A 21032-nucleotide genomic window follows, 5' to 3' on the forward strand; every position below is an offset into this window, starting at 1 on the left:
CATAACAACCGAATTTTTTTTGCTTGATTGAGTTGTGTTATATTACTTATCAAACTATTCTTTATATGATATCTACAAGTATGTAAACTTCTTTTTGACCGGCAGATTTTCCTTAGATGACCAATCTTAGCCTTTTGTGCATCCTCCCGTTAAGTAGCTTATGCTAATGAACTGCAATGCTAGACATTGGCCTGAAAGAAGTAATCAACTAATTAGGAGCAATCCTCACAGATCTTTTAGAAGATAGAATGATAGATATCTAGATGGAAAAATCTATTCCTCGGACGTTCCAAGTGAGAATCTAGATTCGGCCTAAATATCTCTTCTTTGAACCCTTTCATTTGATAACAATGGCAATAGTGAGTCACCATTACAGGGAAAACATAGGATAGGTGAACAGATATTCCTAATTAAAGATGGAATGGCTTTTTGGAAAAAAACTTACTCCAGAACAGATGCTCAAGCAGAATCAAAGGGCACTAAATAAAGCTATGAGGGACTTAGACAGAGAAAGAATGAAATTAGAGGCACAAGAGAAGAAAATAATTGCTGACATAAAAAAGATGGCAAAAGACAACCAAATGGTCAGTTGATAGGCTATTGTGATGATACTAAGTGGAAGTGGCTATTTTTTGTTATTGTAAAGTTTCTGAAAGAATTCTATGGTAAGGTTTATATTAATAGACTATTCAGGTAGGCTAGCTAAGAAATAAACTCACCTCTACAGTCAAAGTTGTATCCTGAATTCAAATTTAACATGCATCTGTATCAGAAAAGCGCTCTACTCGCACCTCTTTATATACCAATTCAGGGTATATATTTGCACATTGAGGATAGAAGTAAAGCTAATTTTGGTAAAATTCTAGTTTGGTGACTTCTTGCTATCTTGGAAAGGCGTTAAGTTAGGAAAATGGAACTTTTGGGGATGGCTCTACAGGCTAAAGTATATCCTGGGAAGGTATTTTAAAGTACCCACCTCCACTCCTTCTCCCTCTAGAGTCCCAAAATTTGCCTACATGACAGATCAAGGCTAGGCTATACCTTTTGAAATTTTGACAAAACAACATTTTACTTTAATTTTCAGTTATCAGTTGCTTTTTCTCTGCCTTGAGTTCTGAAATATGCAATTCCTGTTATTTGAGTAGAATTCTGAGCCATATCAATGTTTGTTTTTTTTTCAAAATTTAGGAAATGTATTTGCATATCTTTAAAACTTTATAAATTAGGTTTGAGCAAAGTTGTGAAGCTGAAAACAACTTTGTTGTAGGCTACTTCATTCAAGCAGAAGATCTATTTTGCAAGGAGTGATGGAGGTTCCACCTCCATCACTCAACCGGCGAATCTACAGGATGTTCACCCAACCTTATTCGCCGGCCAGTGTGATTTAAGGTAATTTAAGGTAATTCACTTTTTACACACATATTTTTAAAGGTCAGGACCCTCTAAAGGGAAAGGGAGTGAAGGTACTTCAAAATACCTTCCCATACATACTTTAGCCTGTAGACCCATCCCTGAAAGTTTCATTTTCCTAACCTAACCCCTTTCCAAGATAGCAAGAAGTCACTAAACTAGAATTTTACTGCTAATTTCTGACAAATTAATGTTAAATTTAGATTCAGGATACAATTATGCCTATAGAGGTAAGTTAAAACTTTACCCCCTCCCCCTAATGTGTAAATACATACCCTCAATTTGTATATAGGGGTGAAGTCAAAGTACATTTCCCATGCAGATGCATGTTAAATTTGGATTTAGGGTGCAATTCTGACTTTAGAAGTATGTTTATTTCATAGCTACCTGAATAGTCTGTTTATATAAACCTTACCCAAATTGTAGACTAGGCATGTTGCTCATTTAGGGTTGGATTAGACTAAGTTGGTTTTGGTTTGACTTTTAAAAGAAAATAACATGTACTCATGAATAATCAAAATAATTAGAGTAATCTTGGGTAGAAGTTTTTTTCTAGAAACCAAATACTAGCCTAGGATAAATTTAGAGACAATTACATACATAGGGACTAAGTGATCAGACTACTAAATATCTTTTTTATGTTGTTTTCAGTTACAATAACCTTTTCATTTGCAAACTTTATTTAGAGCCATAAAGTGACCCCTAATTCCTGCCAGTGTGAAACTGTAATCTAGAGGATTTTTGGTACCTTGAAAAGTAGTCAAGTTAGGTGACCCAGACTTTCATAATTGAATCTAGAGTCAAAACTACACCCTGAAAAAGTATTGCCAAGCTATTATGTCTGTCCTTATCTAATATCTAAGGCTTACAAGATTGCACACAAGAAATAACAGGTCTATTCTTATCTGAATTTGGACAAAAAGTATTACACCTTAATTTCTAGTTATCAATTTCTACTTGTTTGTTTAAATTTTGAAAATGTATTTCCTTTTATTTCTGTGAAATTTTAAGCCATAGCAAAAGGTTTTTCCTTAAATTTAAGGAACAGATTTACAGATCTTGTAAGTTAGAATTGAGTAATCATATAAGATTCAAAAAACTTTCCTTATGCTTCATGTGAGCAGAAGATGTATTTTTGTATGCATAAAACAAATATTGTCAAAGTTCAGTAACCTCTAGAGAGAAAAGAAGCAGAGTTAGCTGCTTTGAAATACCCAATCTTCCCATTAAGACTCTGAGTAAATTCTTATGGGTTTCATCCAACATATTCAGTCACTTTCCAAGACAGCAAAACCACAAAACTAGGATATCACCCCTGCCACTACTATTCTATCCCCCTTTATATGGATCATTTTGCTGAACTTTGTCTTAAAAAGCACAGAAAAGGGAATGGGAGACCACAGAATCAAATGAAAAGAAAAAACTCTCCTGGACAGGGATTATGAAGATGATTTAGGCATCCTTGACGAAAGTGTGTGTGTGCAAAATAAATGAACTTTAAGAGGTTTTGCAAGTTCAGGGTGCTAGAATAGGTTTGAAAATTAATATTAAGAGGGTTAAGTCACTAAGGCTAGAAATAACTGAAGATGAAAAGGTAAGATTGGGAAGCAAAAAGATTGATCAGATGGACAGCTTCACTTACCTAGATTATATTATTAGTAAAGACAGTGGGAGTAGAGAAAATGTTAAAACTAGAATAGCTAAGGCTCAGGTTGTTTTTTTCATAGTTAAATTTTTTTTTGGAAGAATAGGAAGTTGAGTCTTTAAACCAAGATTAGAATATTGGAAGCTCTGTGATGAAAGTGGTCAAATATGGCTCTGAATCATGGGTACTCTGAAAAGTAGATAAACATTTGCTAGACCAGAGAAATTGCCTATACATTTTTCTGGGTACCTTACTGACTGATTGAATGTCAAACAGTAGGCTGGGCAAACAGTGTGCTTCAATCCTGCTTTCTTGGCCTATTATGGAAGAAAGGTTGAGAAGGCTAGGGCACATTCTGAGGATGAAGGATGACAGATTACCAGCTAGGGTCAAAAAGAAAGCAGGTCATCTGTGGTTGGGGTGGGAGGATGCTATAAAGAAATTTGAAGGAAATTTGACTTTTCTGAGAGGGATGCTTTGAATAGATTGAGATGGAGCAGGCATAGCTGTGTTGCCCTCATGCAGCTTGGTGTTGTGGTGAGGTGGTAGTATTATTAGTAGTGTGTGATTCAAGGAATTTAACTTTATAGGTTATATTAGTTTTGTTTCAAAAATTGTATCTTAATCAATAGAAAACCAATGTATTAAAGATTGTATTACACTGATCAATTAAGCTACTAAATGGAATTTGGCAGTATTTAGCTTTATATAAGCAATCAACTGACCTTAAATTACAGCTTGGAGCAAGTTAAAGATTTCTACCCTTGTTATATTCTTTGATGACTTTTATAGGAGAAGTTTTCTTGTGAAGTTGCTTGTTACTTCCTGGTTGAGGATCCAGCTGCCTCTCAGTTAAACAGGAGCTCTTGTTGTTGCCACTCTTTCTCAATTCTACACTAAGAGTGTGAGTTGATTCATCAGATGCAGTATCTTCTGAATGCTGGTTCAATAGGATGGCAGCTTTCTCAATGAAGAAGTTGCTTCTTTCTCTAGTGGTACAATGTTTCTTTGAAAGTCTCTTCAAATATCCTCTAGTCATATGATGCAGAAGGGAGCATAGGGTGGCAAATAGACTAGGAGGTGTTTTTGGATATTAATAGGCTAGAATCATTTCTCCTTGTTTTCTTATATATGTAAGTATAGAGAGCTTAAGATGGTGCAAAGACTTTTCACAAGACAATTGCTCCAGTCCACTAATCATCTTAATTGCTCTTTACTGCCCTGTTTCCAGGATTTCTTTTGCCTTATTAAAAAAATGGCTTGCCAAAGACATTCCAGCCTCAATTTACTGTCAAAGCAATCCCTTTTGCAGTTTCATGAACACTAGGATGCCAGCTTAAGATTTTCCTTTTGATAATGGCAAAGAATTGAAAGGAAGATGAAAACACAGTTTTGATGTTGGTACTGAAATTAATTGAGCACATGGCATTTACCAATATTGAAGGCACAGAGCCATGTATCAGCTCAATTTCCAAGACAGTTAAGGTTAGTCTGGAAAGATTGTGACTCACAAGGTGTGGTATATTTACCCACTAATTTAGTATAATCCATATGAAGAGTGAGTAGGTTTGTTAGCAGATTTGGTATATTTATTTAGAGGTTGAAGAGGCTTAGTCCAAGAATGGTGCCCTAAGGGGCGCCATGTAAAACAGCTGTTGAGGAGAAAAAATGAGCAACACCACCAGAACCAAAAATTTCAACAACTCAGGTTCTATCTTATAGAAAATCTTCTGTGTACTGTATAACAGAAAGACTGCTAGCTGTAGCATTCAACTGTGTGATAAGGAACTTGTGGCAAACCATCAAAAGCTTTTGCTAGGTGTAGTAGGATCATATCAACAGGAAAAACCTTTGTCACATCAGGAAGAACCTTCACTTCAACAGGAAAAACCTTCTTCAACAAGAAAAACCTATGATAATCATACATCTGTAGAAGACTAGTGATAATGGATCTGCTAGTTCTGAATCCACATTGAGAAAGAGTGGGAATATTGTTTATCTCTAAATGCTATATTAAAGCTTTGTTCACAAACCTTGCAAGAAATTTAACCATTTACAGAAGTTATGGTGATGGGACAGTAATTTTCAGCAAAGTGTTTAGGTCCTTTTTATAGATTAGGCTTATATATAACATTTTCCAATCAGAAGTAGTTGCCCTTTTTGAGAGACAGCTGAAATGGGTTGCATAGAATTGAGGATATTTTGACATTTTCTGAGCAGCATGGTATGTATTCTGTCTGGTCTTTTAGATTTTGGTGCAAAGTTTGATGACACTGCAGGGGCAGATGGATAAGATTGTTTTGTGAAATATGAAGCAAACTGAGAATTCTTTGCTAGCCATATTTATTGATGATTGTATACAAAGTCATGAATGATGTGAAGGTTAAGAATCCTTATTGTTTTATTTTTCCTGAGGTATGATTTCCTTGCTGATCAGTCTTTTGACTGCTTGTCTTGGGTTGCTTTTGAAAGGTGATGCAAGAGCAATTCTTATTTGCAGATAAGATGATCTTTGATATTAAACCATGGTTCATTTATATTATTTGCAAAGAGCTCTGGCCAATTAATTGATGCAAATTCCTGTTCTGTGGCTTGATAGTCAATACAAGTTTAAGTCAAGGGCAGAGGTTGAGGACAATTGTTCAGAAACAATATAAACAGGATAACTAAATGGTTGTTTCATTCTTAGCAATAGAAGGGGAAAAGTTCAGAATCACATACAATCACAAGGCTTGACAAGGAGGGATCCTGGTTACATCTATGTCATGTTGGTTTGTCAGCCATTTGGTGAAGAGAAAATTATTAATTAAATAAGACACAAAAGTTGATTCTGCAGTGCTAGCCCCAAAATGACCAAGGGCATCAATATAGTGGATTGTGGGGAAGTTGATGATAATTATAGGAGACTTTATTATATTAGGAGAATTATTAGGAGACCATTGCATCAATATAACACAATAGAAATTCACATTTTCAGAAAGCTTCCAGCCCTACTACTACTATTACCACTATAATTGCTATTTAGTTAATGGTACACATCTTATGTGTTCTGGAAACCAGAATTCAATTTATTTATTACCCATACTTTACAAAAAGACGGCAAATCGCCCTTAAGATGGAGTAATAAAAAAAAATTAAAAAAAGCTACAAATAAATACAAATCAAAATAATTCCAAGAGACAAAGAAATAAATAATGCAGATCAAGGATGAGATAATATCAACATTGAACAAAAATCATGCAGCCTTTTGTCAGTAACACTTATAGGCGAAACTAAGCGGAATTTACTCATTAAGCAACTATTTCTAGTCCAAGGAGGGTAACTGAGAAGGAATAACAAAAAAAAAATACTCGACAAACATAGTTTCTGAGGCTCACTAAAAAACTGCCAAAATGGGCAAAGAGAAAGGAGATGAGATACAACTAGGCTATTATAAATTTTTGCAAAATTTAATATATCTATGTGTTTAATATTAGATACAATTCAAGCATAAGCAGTTCTCAATTTTTTCTTCAAATTTTCAATAGATAATTTCACAGTTTCTTTCATATTTTTTTCCAATAGGTATTCCAAGGTAAACTAATTTTTGAGAAAGGGGTCTTGAGTATTAGCTGTAGATTCAACAGTAGGGCCATATGTCTCTTTAAAATTGAAAGCTACAACAGCAGGTTTTTCTAAATTGAAAGAAAGCCCAATATCTTTATATTCATTATAAAGCTGATGAAACGCGTTTTCCCATCCACTATAAGTATGGCTTAAAATCAAAACGTCATATGCAAATGCTGTTGCTGACAAATTAAATCCACAGTAAATAAAACTAAAATTAAAAGAATTTTGATCGTGTAAAATAGAGCTATTAAATAAAGACGGCGAGGTAAGGCCACCTTGATGGACTCCTTTCAAAATATCAAAAAGGGAAGGTCCCCCCTTTAACTTTGCCTTAAGGCGATGGTACATATACAGAAGGCATTTTAGTATACAAAACTTTACCCCTCTTTTATATGCTTCAAGTAAAACTTGGGAAAAAATGGGAAAAAAGTTTTAAAAAATTAAAACTTGAGTCGAAAGCTTGAGCAACATCTAAAGCACAAAGTATAATATAGGATCTATTTCTTTCTGCATCAGCAAGAACATTCATTAAAGCAAAAAGGGCATGCTTCTGGCTAATACCTTTTTGGTAACCAGACTGGTGGGGTGGGATGTAACATTTAGAAACAATTTCATTCAAAATAACTGACTCAAAATAATTTAAAAATAGTAGAAGAAACTGTTATGGGTTGGAAAGAATTATACGCTGAAAGGTCCTTTTTGCCTTTTTTTGGGATAGTGGTTATTTGACCAACTATAAATTGATAAAGAACAACTCCATTTTCAATATACATTTGAAATATTAGAGATAAATGGCTGGAAAGAAAAGCACTTGCATAATCAAAATGTCTGGCAGTAACTCCATCAACTCCCATAGAGTGTCATTCCTTCAGTTTTTATGGCACTTGGTATCTACCATGTGGCAAATAGCAATCGCAAATTCTGTTGATCTGTCTGTTGGTCCTGGTTTTACTAGTTTAGGCATTTCCAGATAAGCTTGGGTGATGAAACTTTGCAGATGTATCAGGGACCAGACGAGATGAAATTAGAACTGGTCGCTTCCCCGATTCGACCATCTGGGGGGGGGGGGGGACGGTTAATTCAGAAAAGTTAGAAAAAAAATGAGATATTAGTAACTTACGAACGGGTGGTCGGATCTTAATGAAATTTGACATTTGGAAGGGTATCGTGTCTCAGAGCTTTTATTTTAAGTCCCGACCGGATCCGTTGACATTAGGGGGAGTTGGGGGAGAACCTAAAATCTTGGCAAACGCTTAGAGTGGAGGGATCGGGATGAAACTTGGTGGGAAAAATAAGAACAAGTGCTGGATACTTGATTGACATAATTGGAACGGATCTGCCCTCTTTGGGGGAGTTGGGGGGAGGGTTAATTCTGAAAAAATTAGAAAAATGAGGTATTAAGTTGCAAAAAAGTGGTCGGATCTTAATAAAGTTTCATATTTAGAAGGAACTCGTAACTCAGATCTCTTATTTAAATCCTGACCGGGTCTAGTGTTGTTGGGGGGGGGGGGTCGGAAATCTTGGAAATAGTTTAGAGTGAAGAGATCAATATGAAGGTTGGTGGGAAGGATAAGCACAAGTCCAAGATACGTGACTGACATAACCGGACCGGATCCGCTCTCTTTGGGTGAGTTGGGGGAGGGGGTAAGTCGGAAAAATTAGAAAAAATGAGGTATTTGTAACTTACAAACAGGTGATCAGATCTTAATAAAATTTGATATTTAGAAAGACCTTGTGCTTCAGAGCTCTTACTTTAAATTCTGACCAGATCCGGTGAAAATTGTGGGGAGTTGGAGGGGAAAACCGGAAATCTTGGAAAAGGTAAAATTGAGGTATCTTTGTCTAATGAATGAGTGATCAGATCTTAATGAAACTTGATATATAGAAAGATCTTATGTCTCAAATGCTCTCAGATTCGAATTGGATCTGGGGAACAAGGGGGCTGGAGGGGAGAAACAAAAATCTTTGGAAACCGGAAATCTTAGAAAAGGCTTAGAGTGGAGAGATCAGGATAAAACTTGATGGGAAGAATTAGAACAAGCTATAGATACTTGATTGACATAATTGGAACGGATCCGTTTTCTTTGGGGGAGCTGGGGGGTGTTGATTTGGAAAAATTAGGAAAATCAAGGTATTTTGTAACTTAAGAATGGGTGATTGGATCTTAATAAAATTTGATATTTCGAAGGAAATCATGTCGCAGAGCTCTTATTTCAAATCTGAACCAGATCTGTTGACATTGGGAGGGGGCTGGAGGGGTAAACCGGAAATCTTAGAAAACACTTGGAGAGATCCAGATGAAACTTGGTGGATAGAATAAGCAAATGTCGTAGATACGTGATTGACGTAACCGGACTGGATCCACTGTCTTTGGGGGAGTTAGGGGGTGGGGTTCAGTGCTTTGGCGAGTTTGGTTCTTCTGGACTTGCTAGGATGATGAAAATTGGTAGGCATGTCAGGGAGGTGCACAAATTGACTTGATAAAGTCGTTTTCCCCGGTTCGACCATCTGGGGGGCTGAAGGGAGAGGAAAAATGAGAAAAAATGAGGGATTTTTAACTTGCTAATGGGTGATCGGATCTTAATAAATTTCGATATTTAGAAGGACCTCGTGACTCAGAGCTTTTATTTTAAATCCCGACCGGTATTAAGCCTCTGATTTTCTTTTTAAATCAATCTATTGACTCTTAGAATTTTGCTAGAGCTCATGCAATATGGGCTATTGGCTCTTCCGGCCTCGTCACTGGTGCCATATGAGCTCTTAGCTCTTGTTTACAATTAAACGATACATCACTTGGCTTAATTATAAATGTCGAAGCTTCGTGTTTTTTCAGACAAGCACGTAATTCTTTTCAAATAAATGAATAGTTTTTCTATTTATGTTATTAGAATATATATTCCCTCCTCCCCAGCTTTGTAGATGTAGACATATTGCATTTTTAAAATTCACAGTCCTCTTGTGAATGGTCCTAAATTCTTAGTTTTGATGGTCAAAAGCCAATTGTGTTAATAAATTTAACAAGAAATTTAGATTTCAATCTAAAAATACTCCTAAATGACTAAATTTCAGTTATTGGAAGTAAAATGAATAAATATAATTCATTGATGGACCAAGTGACTCTCTGAAACTGTAGAAAATTTAGGTATATGAAAAGCATCCTACGCACAAGAAAAGTTCAGCATTGCATGAAGCATCCAGTCAAGATTTTGGTAATAGGTTGGCATTTTATGTTGGTAATAGTTTTGGCATTTATATGTTGTTGAAATCAAAATCATTCAAGGACTTTTGACATGAAGAAGCAGCCCAAGGCCTTTCTTCCCTGGAGACCTTGTACATATACACATGCTGCATCTCTTTCTGCTTATAAACATTCAGGGATCAAAGAGAAAAAAGTTCTAAATGATGAGATACTAACCTTTAGAATTTAAATGCATTAGTAAACTGAGTTACATTATAGATTAAATTACAACTTCTCATAGCTGTAGGATCACTATAAAAATTTACCACCATAGACCGAAAATCCCTGAGCTTCTCTACTTTCTGGACCCTCTAAAATTTCCCCATCACCATACCACCTTCTAAGGATCTATATAGAGGTGGTAAATTGGAGCTTCCTGATGAAGCACATAGGTCAAGTCAAAACTTCCTGCTGAGCATCAGAAAACTATTGTGGAAGATCTGGGAACAAGAGGCACTAATGGAAGATTGTGCAATATTGATTGTCATCCCCCTATAGAGAAATGGACTGAAGTGAATGCATGAACTACAAAGGGATATATTAATACTGAAATATTTGCCTTTTCTCAACCATTTCAACATTGTCTGGAATATAGCTTCCACCCGAAACCAGGCAATTTTTTATATCCTAGAATGTCCTTAACTAATTAGCTCTTTTTACCTTGACAGGTTATTTAGTAATATATCTATTGAAACCAGATAGAGGTAGCCATCTTCATTTATTCATAATAATCTCTGACTTAATAATTAAAGATGTATATGTGGTCAAGATGAAAACCTCTCAGAAAATCTGTATGTCCTATATCCAGGAATATTATTATTGTGTGCATGCCAGCCTGAAAAATATCCTCATCTTCCACATCAATTTTAGGACAAAACATGAACGTGTTCTATCATTCCATGCTGTTCCACAGTAGAAGTAACGTATAACAGCGAGAAGTCGTATACTCTCCATTGAAGATGTGTGACACACATCAATGGGAAGATCAAATCTAAACGATACAGGACTTACAATGAATAATATAGTTAAACCTAAAACAAATAGAAATCACAGCAGATAAGAGTAGGACTACTACCCTTGAGGTTGGAGTGTCATTTCCACTTGTGAATTCTGTGAAGAATGAATGCTTTGGACTTTTATTTGTTCTTGGCATGAAGATGTTTGTGAGAATCAGCTTAGTTTTATTTTCAAGATTGGTTTCCATCATTTTTTTTCTTTTAAAACTCATTTCATTCAAATGAATAGAAAGCTGACAGTTAAATATAACTATTAGACAGATCAGTTGTAGTTTGTTTTCAACAAAGTGCAAATTATACTGCAATTTTAATAAGAGTTTAAGGGAGGGTGATTGTATGAAAGCTGACTTTAAAACAAATAGAAGTGACTGCTTATAAGAGTAGAGCGTCTGTTCACTTCCACTTTGCTGAAAATAAGATATATTTGGAGGGTGCTTTTTCACTTACAAACTATAATGAAATAATTTAAAAAAAGCATAGTGTTTGAACTTCTAGGAAAAGGATAAAACAATTTTCTTATATAGTTATAATTTTTGCAATGTCTTATATAATTTTCTTATAGCGGATTCAAAAGTATCAGGTTTTTTATTCTGTCTTAGCGAGCAACCTATCGCATTTTTGTGTTGCTGTAGCCTATTTTTTAAATTCTGCTGTGTTCTACCTACATAAAATTTACCACAAGAGCATGGAATTTTGTATACCCCCTGTTGTATATTTCTTGAAACTTTATCTTTTCCGTTATTTAGCCATGAGCTTATATTTTCTGGAACATTTAAATAATTTGGGAGGGGAATTAGTTTTTACAATTGAAAATAAAACAGAGAAAAAATTACCGTTTCTGGATATTTGGATCCATAAAAAGAATAATAAACTAGTGTTTTCAATTTACCGTAAACCAACTAATAACAACCGCTATTTGTCTTTCACATCAAATCACCCGATCCAAGTAAAAAGGGGGGTAGTTATTTCTTTAGTGGATAGAGTGTTAAATTTAGCTTCACCAGAATATATTGGTAGTGAATTAATTTTTATTAAGGATATTCTAGTAGGAAATGGATATCCCGAAAATATGATTTCTCAAATAATTGAAAAAAGGAAAAAAAAGTTACTGGAACCTGTAAAATTAGAAGAAAATGGATCAAATCAAAAACCAAATTACATAACGTTGCCTTATATCCCAAGGTTGTCACAGAAATTAAGGAAAGAATTAAAAAACCATAATATAAAAACAGCTTTTAAATCAGGACAAAATATAAGCTCATGGCTAAATAACGGAAAAGATAAAGTTCCAAGAAATATACAACAGGGGGTATACAAAATTCCATGCTCTTGTGGTAAATTTTATGTAGGTAGAACACAGCAGAATTTAAAAAATAGGCTACAGCAACACAAAAATGCGATAGATTGCTCGCTAAGACAGAATAAAAAACCTGATACTTTTGAATCCGCTATAGCGGATCACGTGTTTAATTTTCCTCATCATAGTATTTTATTTGATCAGACAAAAATTGTTGATAAGTCTGTAGGACTTTTACAAAGTTTCAGAGAAATTATAGAAATAAAAAAGATTATCTATGGGGGTATTAGTATCAATTGAGATGAAGGGGAATTTAAAATAAATTCAATTTATAATAGTTTAATTAAAGACCAGTCAAAAACTTCAATGAGTATTGAGTTGCATAATTGTCCTGAAACAAGTAATAACCTTGCGAACGGAGGTCAAAGCATGGTCAATGCTGTAAGAAGTCAACGGACGGCAGCTAAAATAGCAAATAAAAAAATCCATTCAATTTATAATTCATAATTGTGTTTCATTAACCTGTAAGATTTTGATTGGATTTGGGGTTAGGTGACCTCTTTTCGTATTGTTGCAAGTATTTATAATTTTCATTTTTGATGGGTTCCCATTTATACATCGATTGTGGCAGAGGAAAGTGCCAATATAAACAATTACTTCAGTTTTTCTAAAGTTACAGTCAGTTGCGGGAGTGTTTGTTTTAAAATGTGAGTTTTTGTTTCTTATATATTTGATTGTTTATATTTTTATGTTGGTTTAGTTGTCGTGGCATTTTTATAATGTCTTAAAAATAGTCTTAAATTGTTGTAATTTTCTCCTTTTTTGTTGTTTTTTTTTTCGTTGAGAAAGGCTCCCGGACGTGGGGCCGAAATATTCGGAGTATTTTTATTTTGTGTTAGCTAAAGTGTAGTTTTTTATTTTATTTTTGTTGTCACTGCTTTATAAGAAATTAAACCCGTTTCTTCTTCAATTATTTTTTTCGTACTGAGTCAATGGTTCTAGAAAGTCGGGATAAGGCTTATTCGAACGAAAATTAAAAGTTTTAGTTCCCTCTTTAAGTGACTAAAAAGACTGGAGGGCGAGTAGCCTCCCTCCCAAACCCTTTACCCAAAGGCATGCAATCAAAATTTTGAGATAGCTATTGGTCTCAGTATAGTTGAAAGGTAATAACTACGCCTCTGGGGATGACATGACCCCAACTGTGCTTGGGGGAAGGGCTATAATTTAAAAAATTTGCCTATTTTTTACATGTAGAATTTTTTTGTTGGGAAATATACAGTATTTTGGGGGGGAGGAAGAGGGGAGGGATTTACTGTGTGGAGGAAATTTTCCAGGTGAATTTTCCATGAAGGAGGAAATTAAATAAAAATATTAAATTGTTTTCCATTGAAAGCAAGGACCAACATTGAAACTTAAAACAAACAGAAATTATTCCACATATGAAGGGGACTTTCCCCTTCTCTGTCCCTTGCTGTATTTGCTAAAATTTGATATTTTTCCCTATTTCTTTAAGAAGACTGATGAAACATAAGGAAAATTGAATAAAAAAAAGAAGCTTCTTTAAAGCTCAGGAAAACTTCGGTAAAACGAGCAAGGGATAGAGGAGGGGACACTCCCCCTCAAATGCCGAATAAATTCAGTTTGTTTGCAGTTTTAATATTGCTCCTTACTTTCAGTTGAAAATAAAGATTCAACAAGATTAAATTAGGAGCTTTAAATTTTCTTTATTTTGATGTAAAAAAAAAACATTATGGAAACTTCTATGTGAATAAATCCATATATTTCAAATTTTTTCTCGTGTTTTGTCTACATGTGACTTACTTCATCAAAATCAAATTTTTGTTTTGTTCTTCTTTTTCAGAGACCAGTTCATGTACCCTTCCTTAGCAGTTTCTTATACTGTTTGTTTATGTGGCAACCTACGGCATCTGTATTTTCAGTAACGTTGTTTAATTTTTTTTTTTTTTTTTAGCAAGCTGTAAAAGTGATGGCAATGGACCTTGTTAGAACTCGTCGGCATGTAAGAAAATTTATACTGATGCGCACTAATATCCAAGCAGTATCACTTAAAATACAAACTTTGAGATCTCAAAATGCCATGGCTGGAGCAATGAAAGGAGTCACAAAAGCAATGATGAGCATGAATAGGTAAGCAAAATCTCAATAACTTGAAGAATTCTTTATGAGTATTATTTAACTGCTGCTTAAAGTAAGCAAAAAATAAGGCCAACTACACATTGGACCTTTAATGACCCAGTTGACAGAAGAGTATCTTAATCAGTGTGCTGGGATCAACCCCCTTATCGATTTTCGTTAAGAAATATCCAATAACTGTTACTTCTGAGCAGTCCATATCCTCACATGTCAGAAAAGTGTTATAATTATTAACTCACCTCTGAGGCTATGGATAACCGTGCATAATTTATACACCGCTTATCTCAAAGGAACTAATTATCAAATAATACACAAATTATCCTAGTACCCCTGGTTAAATTTCTTATCCAATGAAGGGAAAGATTTGGCTGGCTGATTTTCAACTCACAGTCATAAGTTCCAACATTCCGTGGGGTAGTCTTAAGGGTTCTGAATTTTTACTTGTGGTTAATTCAGGGTCATTCTCAGATATCTTTTCAGTTAATGTTGGTTCAATAACAAAAAAAAGTTTTTAACTGAACGTAAAGGAGCAACATTAAAACTCAAAACAAACAGAAATTGTTCTGTGTATGAAAAGGTTCTGCCTCTCCTCAATAACCTGCTCTTCACAGTAGAATTTTAGAGTAAAGTGAAAGGTATTGAGGAGGGGGGCAATCCCTTGAGATACAAAAGAAATTCTGTTCGTTTCCCCGGAAATCCAAACACGCTGAAAATTTTCCCCAGAACATCTCCACATGCAAAAGTGAGTTGATAAAGAGAAAGTAAGACAAATAAAAAGGACCTCGTAGGCTATGGGAATTCTGTCAAATCTCCCCTGGAAAGCTCGCCCCCAGAAAATCTCTCCTTGCGGAAAATTATCCCCATGTAGTTTTTACTGTCCAGAATAAAAAATATAAAGACTTTAAGGAAGAAATATCAGTATGTGTCAATCAAACTGGCAATCCACGCTCATTTGCTGTTGCTTTTTTTCTTTAGTAAAACGCAAATTATGTTCTGGCCTTGAGAAGGCATGGGGGTCATTAGCCCAACTCATGTTAGATTTTACTCGTTTTGAGTTTGGCTAGGTTATTTAGTATAGTTTCTGTTCGTTATTTTTTTTTTTAGTTATTTATGGTAGTTTTACGCTTGGAAGATTATTTGACTCTATTTCTGTTCATTTTTGGCTTAGTGGAACTCTTTACTTTTCTTTGAAAAACTTGTTTTGTGGAAAAATTTTTTTTAATTAATTTCCGTTCGTTTATTATTGACATAGTCTTTTTCATGGGAAAAAATAATATCTTATATCTTTTCAGTTTTTTTCTTTAAGAATATATAGTATGGGTTGCTATTTGTATGTTGGAGAAACTTTTTCAGCAATTTTTAATCCTGACCCAAATAGTATTTTAATTTAATTTTAGATCTCCTGAAGTTGACCTGAAAAATACAAATTAGTATTATTCTTAGATAATTCTGTCTATGACCTTTGACGACCTGTATACTTACTACTGTAAAAGTAGTAATAGTAGTAGCCCCAAAAGTTTCAGCCTAGTAACCACAGTTGTTCTCGATATACTGCTGCGGTGTCTTATTGGCAACCATAAACTTAATGCCTCTTGATATAGTTTAAAGCAACATTTAGTTTCAAATAGTAATGTGCCAATTGCATTATTGTGAGGGATTGAGATGACCCATATTCATAAAGACATTTAGTCTCGCTTTTATCTAGTACATTTTATGCATAACATCTTTGTCTGATATTTCTCTGTGTGTGAACTTATAATGAAAGAAAAAGAGCTTTAGCACAAAAGTTTCAATATTTCAGGCAGTTGAAGCTCCCAGAGATTCAGAAGATAATGATGGAGTTTGAAAAGCAGACTGAAATAATGGACATGAAAGAAGAAATGATGGGTGATGCTGTTGATGAGGCGATTGGCGAAGAGGAAGATGAAGAAGAAAGGTGCAGTTTTAATTTAGCATCAAATAAAAAAAAATCCACATGGAAGGGCAAGGTGACGGTAACCAAAAACTAAACAGAAGTTATCCTACATTTGATGTGATCTCCACCACTCAACCCTCACACTGTAATATAAATCTTAAAATGTTATTCATTAATTTTCAAGCGTGCATCTTCTTTTAACATACCATGGACGAGTGGATGACCGGGTTGAAGACAATAGATTCATAAAACTGTGTTTTATGATTTTCTTTCTTTCTGTCTATCTATTGTTTGGAAGAAGGGTCGTCCCTTCCTTAAATCGGTGTTTCAATCGGCCATGCTTTCTGTCATTCAGTCAAATAAAGAAAAAAAAACAAAAAAAATTCTTATATACATATAAATAGTGCTTTGGGCTTAAACAAACCTAAGTTGCAGTCGTTACAAGTTAGTTCTCAATATGTTAAGAGTATTAATGTACAATTTACCCGTTCCTTTGACACAAATACTTATAAATATACCTACGAATAAGACCCATCTCACATTTCTTTTTTGAATTTGGGATTTAGTCCTATGTATAATTATATCCTAGCATTAACATACAAATAAATCCAACCTGTATAATTAGAGATACAATTCGGACCCATCTTCCCCCTCCCTCTCCGCTCTCAAGTTGCTCTTAGAAATGTAGGCAGGCTGTCTCTTTATGAAGACCAGAATCATGCCAAGATTTTCAATCTCAATGCAGAAACAAGTCCAAGTCACAGACGGAACGCTTCTAAAAGCTAGCCAAGTCCTGAGTCAGTGCAAAATGATCCTAATCTTAGTTCAGTGCATACAAGGTTGAGGTCCTAGCCGTGGAATTTTTTGACACGGCGCAAATACAGATGAAGCCTGAATCAATGTAAACCCAAGGTAAATCCAAGTAGCGAATTAACTCTGTGTAGAAACGAGATGTGCCCTGTCTTGGTGTAAAAAGAGTCCTGACTCTATTCAAAAAGAGTCAAGCTCAAGCTGTAGACTAACTTGGTGAAAAAATTTAAGTTCTGGCTCAATGTGAATACAAGATAAATCGTGATTAACGTAATAACTAGTGACGTCCTTAATCAGTAGAAAACGAGCTAAAACCAAGCTGCGGACTGAATCGGTGTAGAAACGAGTAAGGTGCAGCTCGAGGGTAAGAGTTAACTCCTGTCTTGTTGCAAAACAGAGTGATGTCCAAGGTGCAGACTGACGGTTCAAAAAGAAACTAACACCTGACTCACTGCTAAATAAGATATGTCATGTCTCCTTACTAAGTTCGGAATCGGAGCGAAAATGAGGTGAGATCTAATATATTGTAAAAACGAGCATTATTTGATGAAAAAAGATCTGAATTGGTTCCTTGCAAAAACGAGCCAAGTTCAGACTCGGTGAAATAACGACCTGTCGTAGCTATGGACTGACAATATAAATACTACACTGGCCTAACTGGTTGCAAAAAGCATACTTCAGGTGCTCTCGTTGCAAACAAATTTAAGCCGACGAATTTCAGTGAAATAACAGAAACAAACTTAGTCATGACTCAGTGTAGAAGAAGCGAAGTCTTGATTAGATTCGAAAACGGGCCAATTCCTAACTCGTTGCAAAAAACAACCTAAGTATTGACTTAATTCAAAAGCAAGCTAAACTCTGATGTAGGCCAAAGTCACCTAAATTTACTATAGGTGCAAGTTCTAACTAGGGCTCAGGGCTTATCCAAGCTGTGTGATTCCGTTGACCCTTTATTGAAAAAGATTACGATCCTGAAGGAGAAAGATCCTGATAGCAAAACTTAAGCTAAGTACAAGTTGCACACTTTGTAATAATTGTGTTTTTTATAACGTAATTTAAAAACTAAGTTTACCCAAGATGGAGCTAGAAATTCAATTCAGTTCTTAAATGAAATAATTGAACACGCTGTATTTAAAAAAAAAATTTTTGCTCTTATAACATTAAAAACTTTTTTTTCGAAAAGAGCATCCTTAAAGAACAGTGTTCTGTATAAAGGCGTAAACTTAACTTTGTTTAAAGACCACAAAACAGAGCTACTTTTATAAATGACCTACGTGTATGTTTATTTAAAAACACACTAATTTTTAAAATAAAACGGAAAATCAAAAAACCTTTCCACTGGCTTCAGTCGAATGGAAGACCAAAGATTATGCAGATTATCGATCCGTATAATTATAATTCTAGGTCGACTTTTCGGCAATTTTCTAGAAGTCTTTTAAACTGACGTTAATTAGAATTTTCCTCTCCCCTCTCTTTAGTGGGGCGCTTGGATATATTTTTAACGGCGAAAATCACATTTCTTTTTAGCGACCAAATTGTATCACAAGTTTTGGACGAACTGGGTTTACAGCTGAATGAACAACTTGGAGGACTGCCAGAAGCTGTTGGAGCGACGGCAGCTCCGAGCTCTTCAAGAGTGGCACAAACTGACACAGCAAGTATTGATGCAACATTGGAAGAGCGACTCGCCAATCTAAGAAGGGATTAAATGCATTGTTACGAAATTTACTAATTCTGTTTGCAGTTACTTCATTTTGGCTATTTATTGAAAGTGAATCTGTACAAGCCAAGTTATTTTTGCCTTCCATTTTGAGTGATAAGATTATTATTTAGATTGTCAACCTTTTGTTTTTCAATGATTACTATAAATATTTTATTGCTAGAAATGAAATCTACTTGCTGGGAAAAGTTCTTAGTCTATCCTGTCCAGTGGCAGATCCAGGATAGGCCAGGGGGTACTAGGCGTTTGGGGGGGAGGAGGGAAGAGAGGGGGTGAAAGTACCGTGGGGGTATGGAATACCCCTCAGCAAAGGGGGGATTCGGGGAAATAAAAATTTCAGAATTCAAGTGTAGAATGACGCATTTTTAGGCCGTTTTCAACACTTTATTAACCAGAGTTTGGACGCAAAAAAATATGGTTTGACTCAAGAATATTGTCTAAAAATAAGAGGATTTTGAAGCCATTAGAGTGTTTTTGCTTTAACATATCATATCTGACCCTTTGACCATAAGAATTTGAACGTTGAAAGCTAATAAATTTTTGTTTCGAGTACGGAAATACTCTTAGTACTGAATGATCAAGTTTTTAAGATAAATATGTATGTACATTTTTAGTTATTCTACCCTATAAGTTTCAATAATGCATTAAAAGTATTCAAAACAAACTTTAATGTTACAACTTTTCTTTGATAGCGTGATTCTATAGATCAGTTATTTGGTGGCCCAATTTGGCAAGCACACTCCTCTTGGTTTTTACTGACTAAAATGATGTAAGGCTATCTACATTGATTTTCCTTTCCTTATGAATATGAGCCAGTGTAATCCCGTTCAATTGGTCTTCTGTCATGGTTGACCTGAGATAAGTCTTTATTTTTCTCAGTGAAAAAAATAAAACTCCGTCAAGACAGTTGTGACCAATTAATGTAGTAAATATTTGCAATAAAATTGTCACGTTTGAAAAGAAATCTCTATTACATTGACACAGCAGTTTCACAACTTTGTGGAAGCTTATTAAGGATTTCCGATTTCCAGTGGTCCCGCCAAAGTCCAATCTCTGCGGATAACTCTAATGATGAAGCAGAAATGTCCTCATAGTAGATATTGGGAGCTCCCATCACTTCTTCAAATGTGTAATTAGAAAAGTTAGATAGAATTAGTCAATGAGCTTGGTCGGGCGCGCGGTTTCTTCTCATGCTCGGCAACCAAACAAAACAAATTATCCGTTTTATCTAGTGTAAATTGGATTCCCAGGGGGGAGGGGGGCTATAGGCCCCCCTAGACCCTGTCTGGATCCGCCACTGATCTTGACGCCTTCTAACTAAATGTACATGTTCGTGACATTTTTATTTAAATTCTTCATTGTATCTCTATTTTACTTGGGAGTTGTTTTTTCATCTTGTATTGTTTTATATTATATAATATATTGAAATTAAAACAAAAGAAGTTGTCTTGATGAATGTAAATTATGGAGATTTTCTACTTACCTGCAATTAAATTTCGTAAACTTTATCTCCTTGGTTTTAAATCTTCAAGTTTAATTAATCCTACAAAGGACAGACAAATCCTTAGGTTGACTACTGTCAGAAAATAAGCTGGATTATTAGGTTGACCACTCTTAAGGTAATTTAGTACCTTTTTTTTAAGCAGTTTCGTAGGCTTATGATTAGATATCCTTTATTATGCGGATTTAGATTCTTTTTTCTTTGCTTTAGCGTTTTATCTTGAATGTAGTTTAGTTTGTTTGATATGAAGGTATTCAAATTAAATTCTTACAAGCTATTGGTCATTCTCCTCAAAATGTGTTTGGTCGTTTCCGGACTTCAATTCTTGTTTTTGTCATTTTCTTATCATCTTAGAAAGTTGAGCCCATATAGTGCTCTCATAATCAAACTTAACAAATAAGAGCAAATTAACTTTGAAGTTTGGATAACAGGTTTCGTTTTTATCCCATGATTTGCGAGGAATTGGAAAGCAAAAGCTGATTTTATGAGGATAGTAAAAAGTAAGTAGTTTCTTTTTCGCTTTTATGGCAAAATTGAACTGGTATATGTTAATAGCTTCTCTGAGAGGAAAATTGAAGTTAGAAATATTTTTCGTCAATTTAATTGATCTCACGAAGTACACCTGATTCCTTTTACTCTTCTACCATCTGAAATTATTTAAGATATGTTTCCTTGTAATTGTAGGTGACATTGAAATAGACTAGTCACTTGTCAGTT

General features: G+C 34.8%; 1 protein-coding gene across 1 annotated transcript; it reads left to right on the forward strand.

Annotated features, from left to right (window-relative positions):
• Positions 1-343: 343 nt before the first annotated feature.
• Positions 344-20320, forward strand: LOC136040661 (charged multivesicular body protein 2a-like). Its single transcript, XM_065724951.1, has 4 exons — positions 344-584; positions 14188-14363; positions 16171-16305; positions 18622-20320. Exons 1-4 carry the CDS (start codon positions 417-419, stop codon positions 18800-18802), a joined length of 660 nt encoding a protein of 219 aa, XP_065581023.1. The 5' UTR covers positions 344-416; the 3' UTR covers positions 18803-20320.
• Positions 20321-21032: the final 712 nt, after the last annotated feature.

This window comes from Artemia franciscana, chromosome 2 (genome assembly GCF_032884065.1).
Source record: "Artemia franciscana chromosome 2, ASM3288406v1, whole genome shotgun sequence".
Taxonomy (NCBI): domain Eukaryota; kingdom Metazoa; phylum Arthropoda; class Branchiopoda; order Anostraca; family Artemiidae; genus Artemia; species Artemia franciscana.

Coding starts and splice junctions, on each gene's coding strand:
- LOC136040661 (XM_065724951.1), top strand. CDS start 417: ATGGAATGGCTTTTTGGAAAAAAACTTACTCCAGAACAGATGCTCAAG. Junction 14,364..16,170: donor GCAATGATGAGCATGAATAG/GTAAGCAAAATC, acceptor TCAATATTTCAG/GCAGTTGAAGCTCCCAGAGA. Junction 16,306..18,621: donor GAGGAAGATGAAGAAGAAAG/GTGCAGTTTTAA, acceptor ATTTCTTTTTAG/CGACCAAATTGTATCACAAG.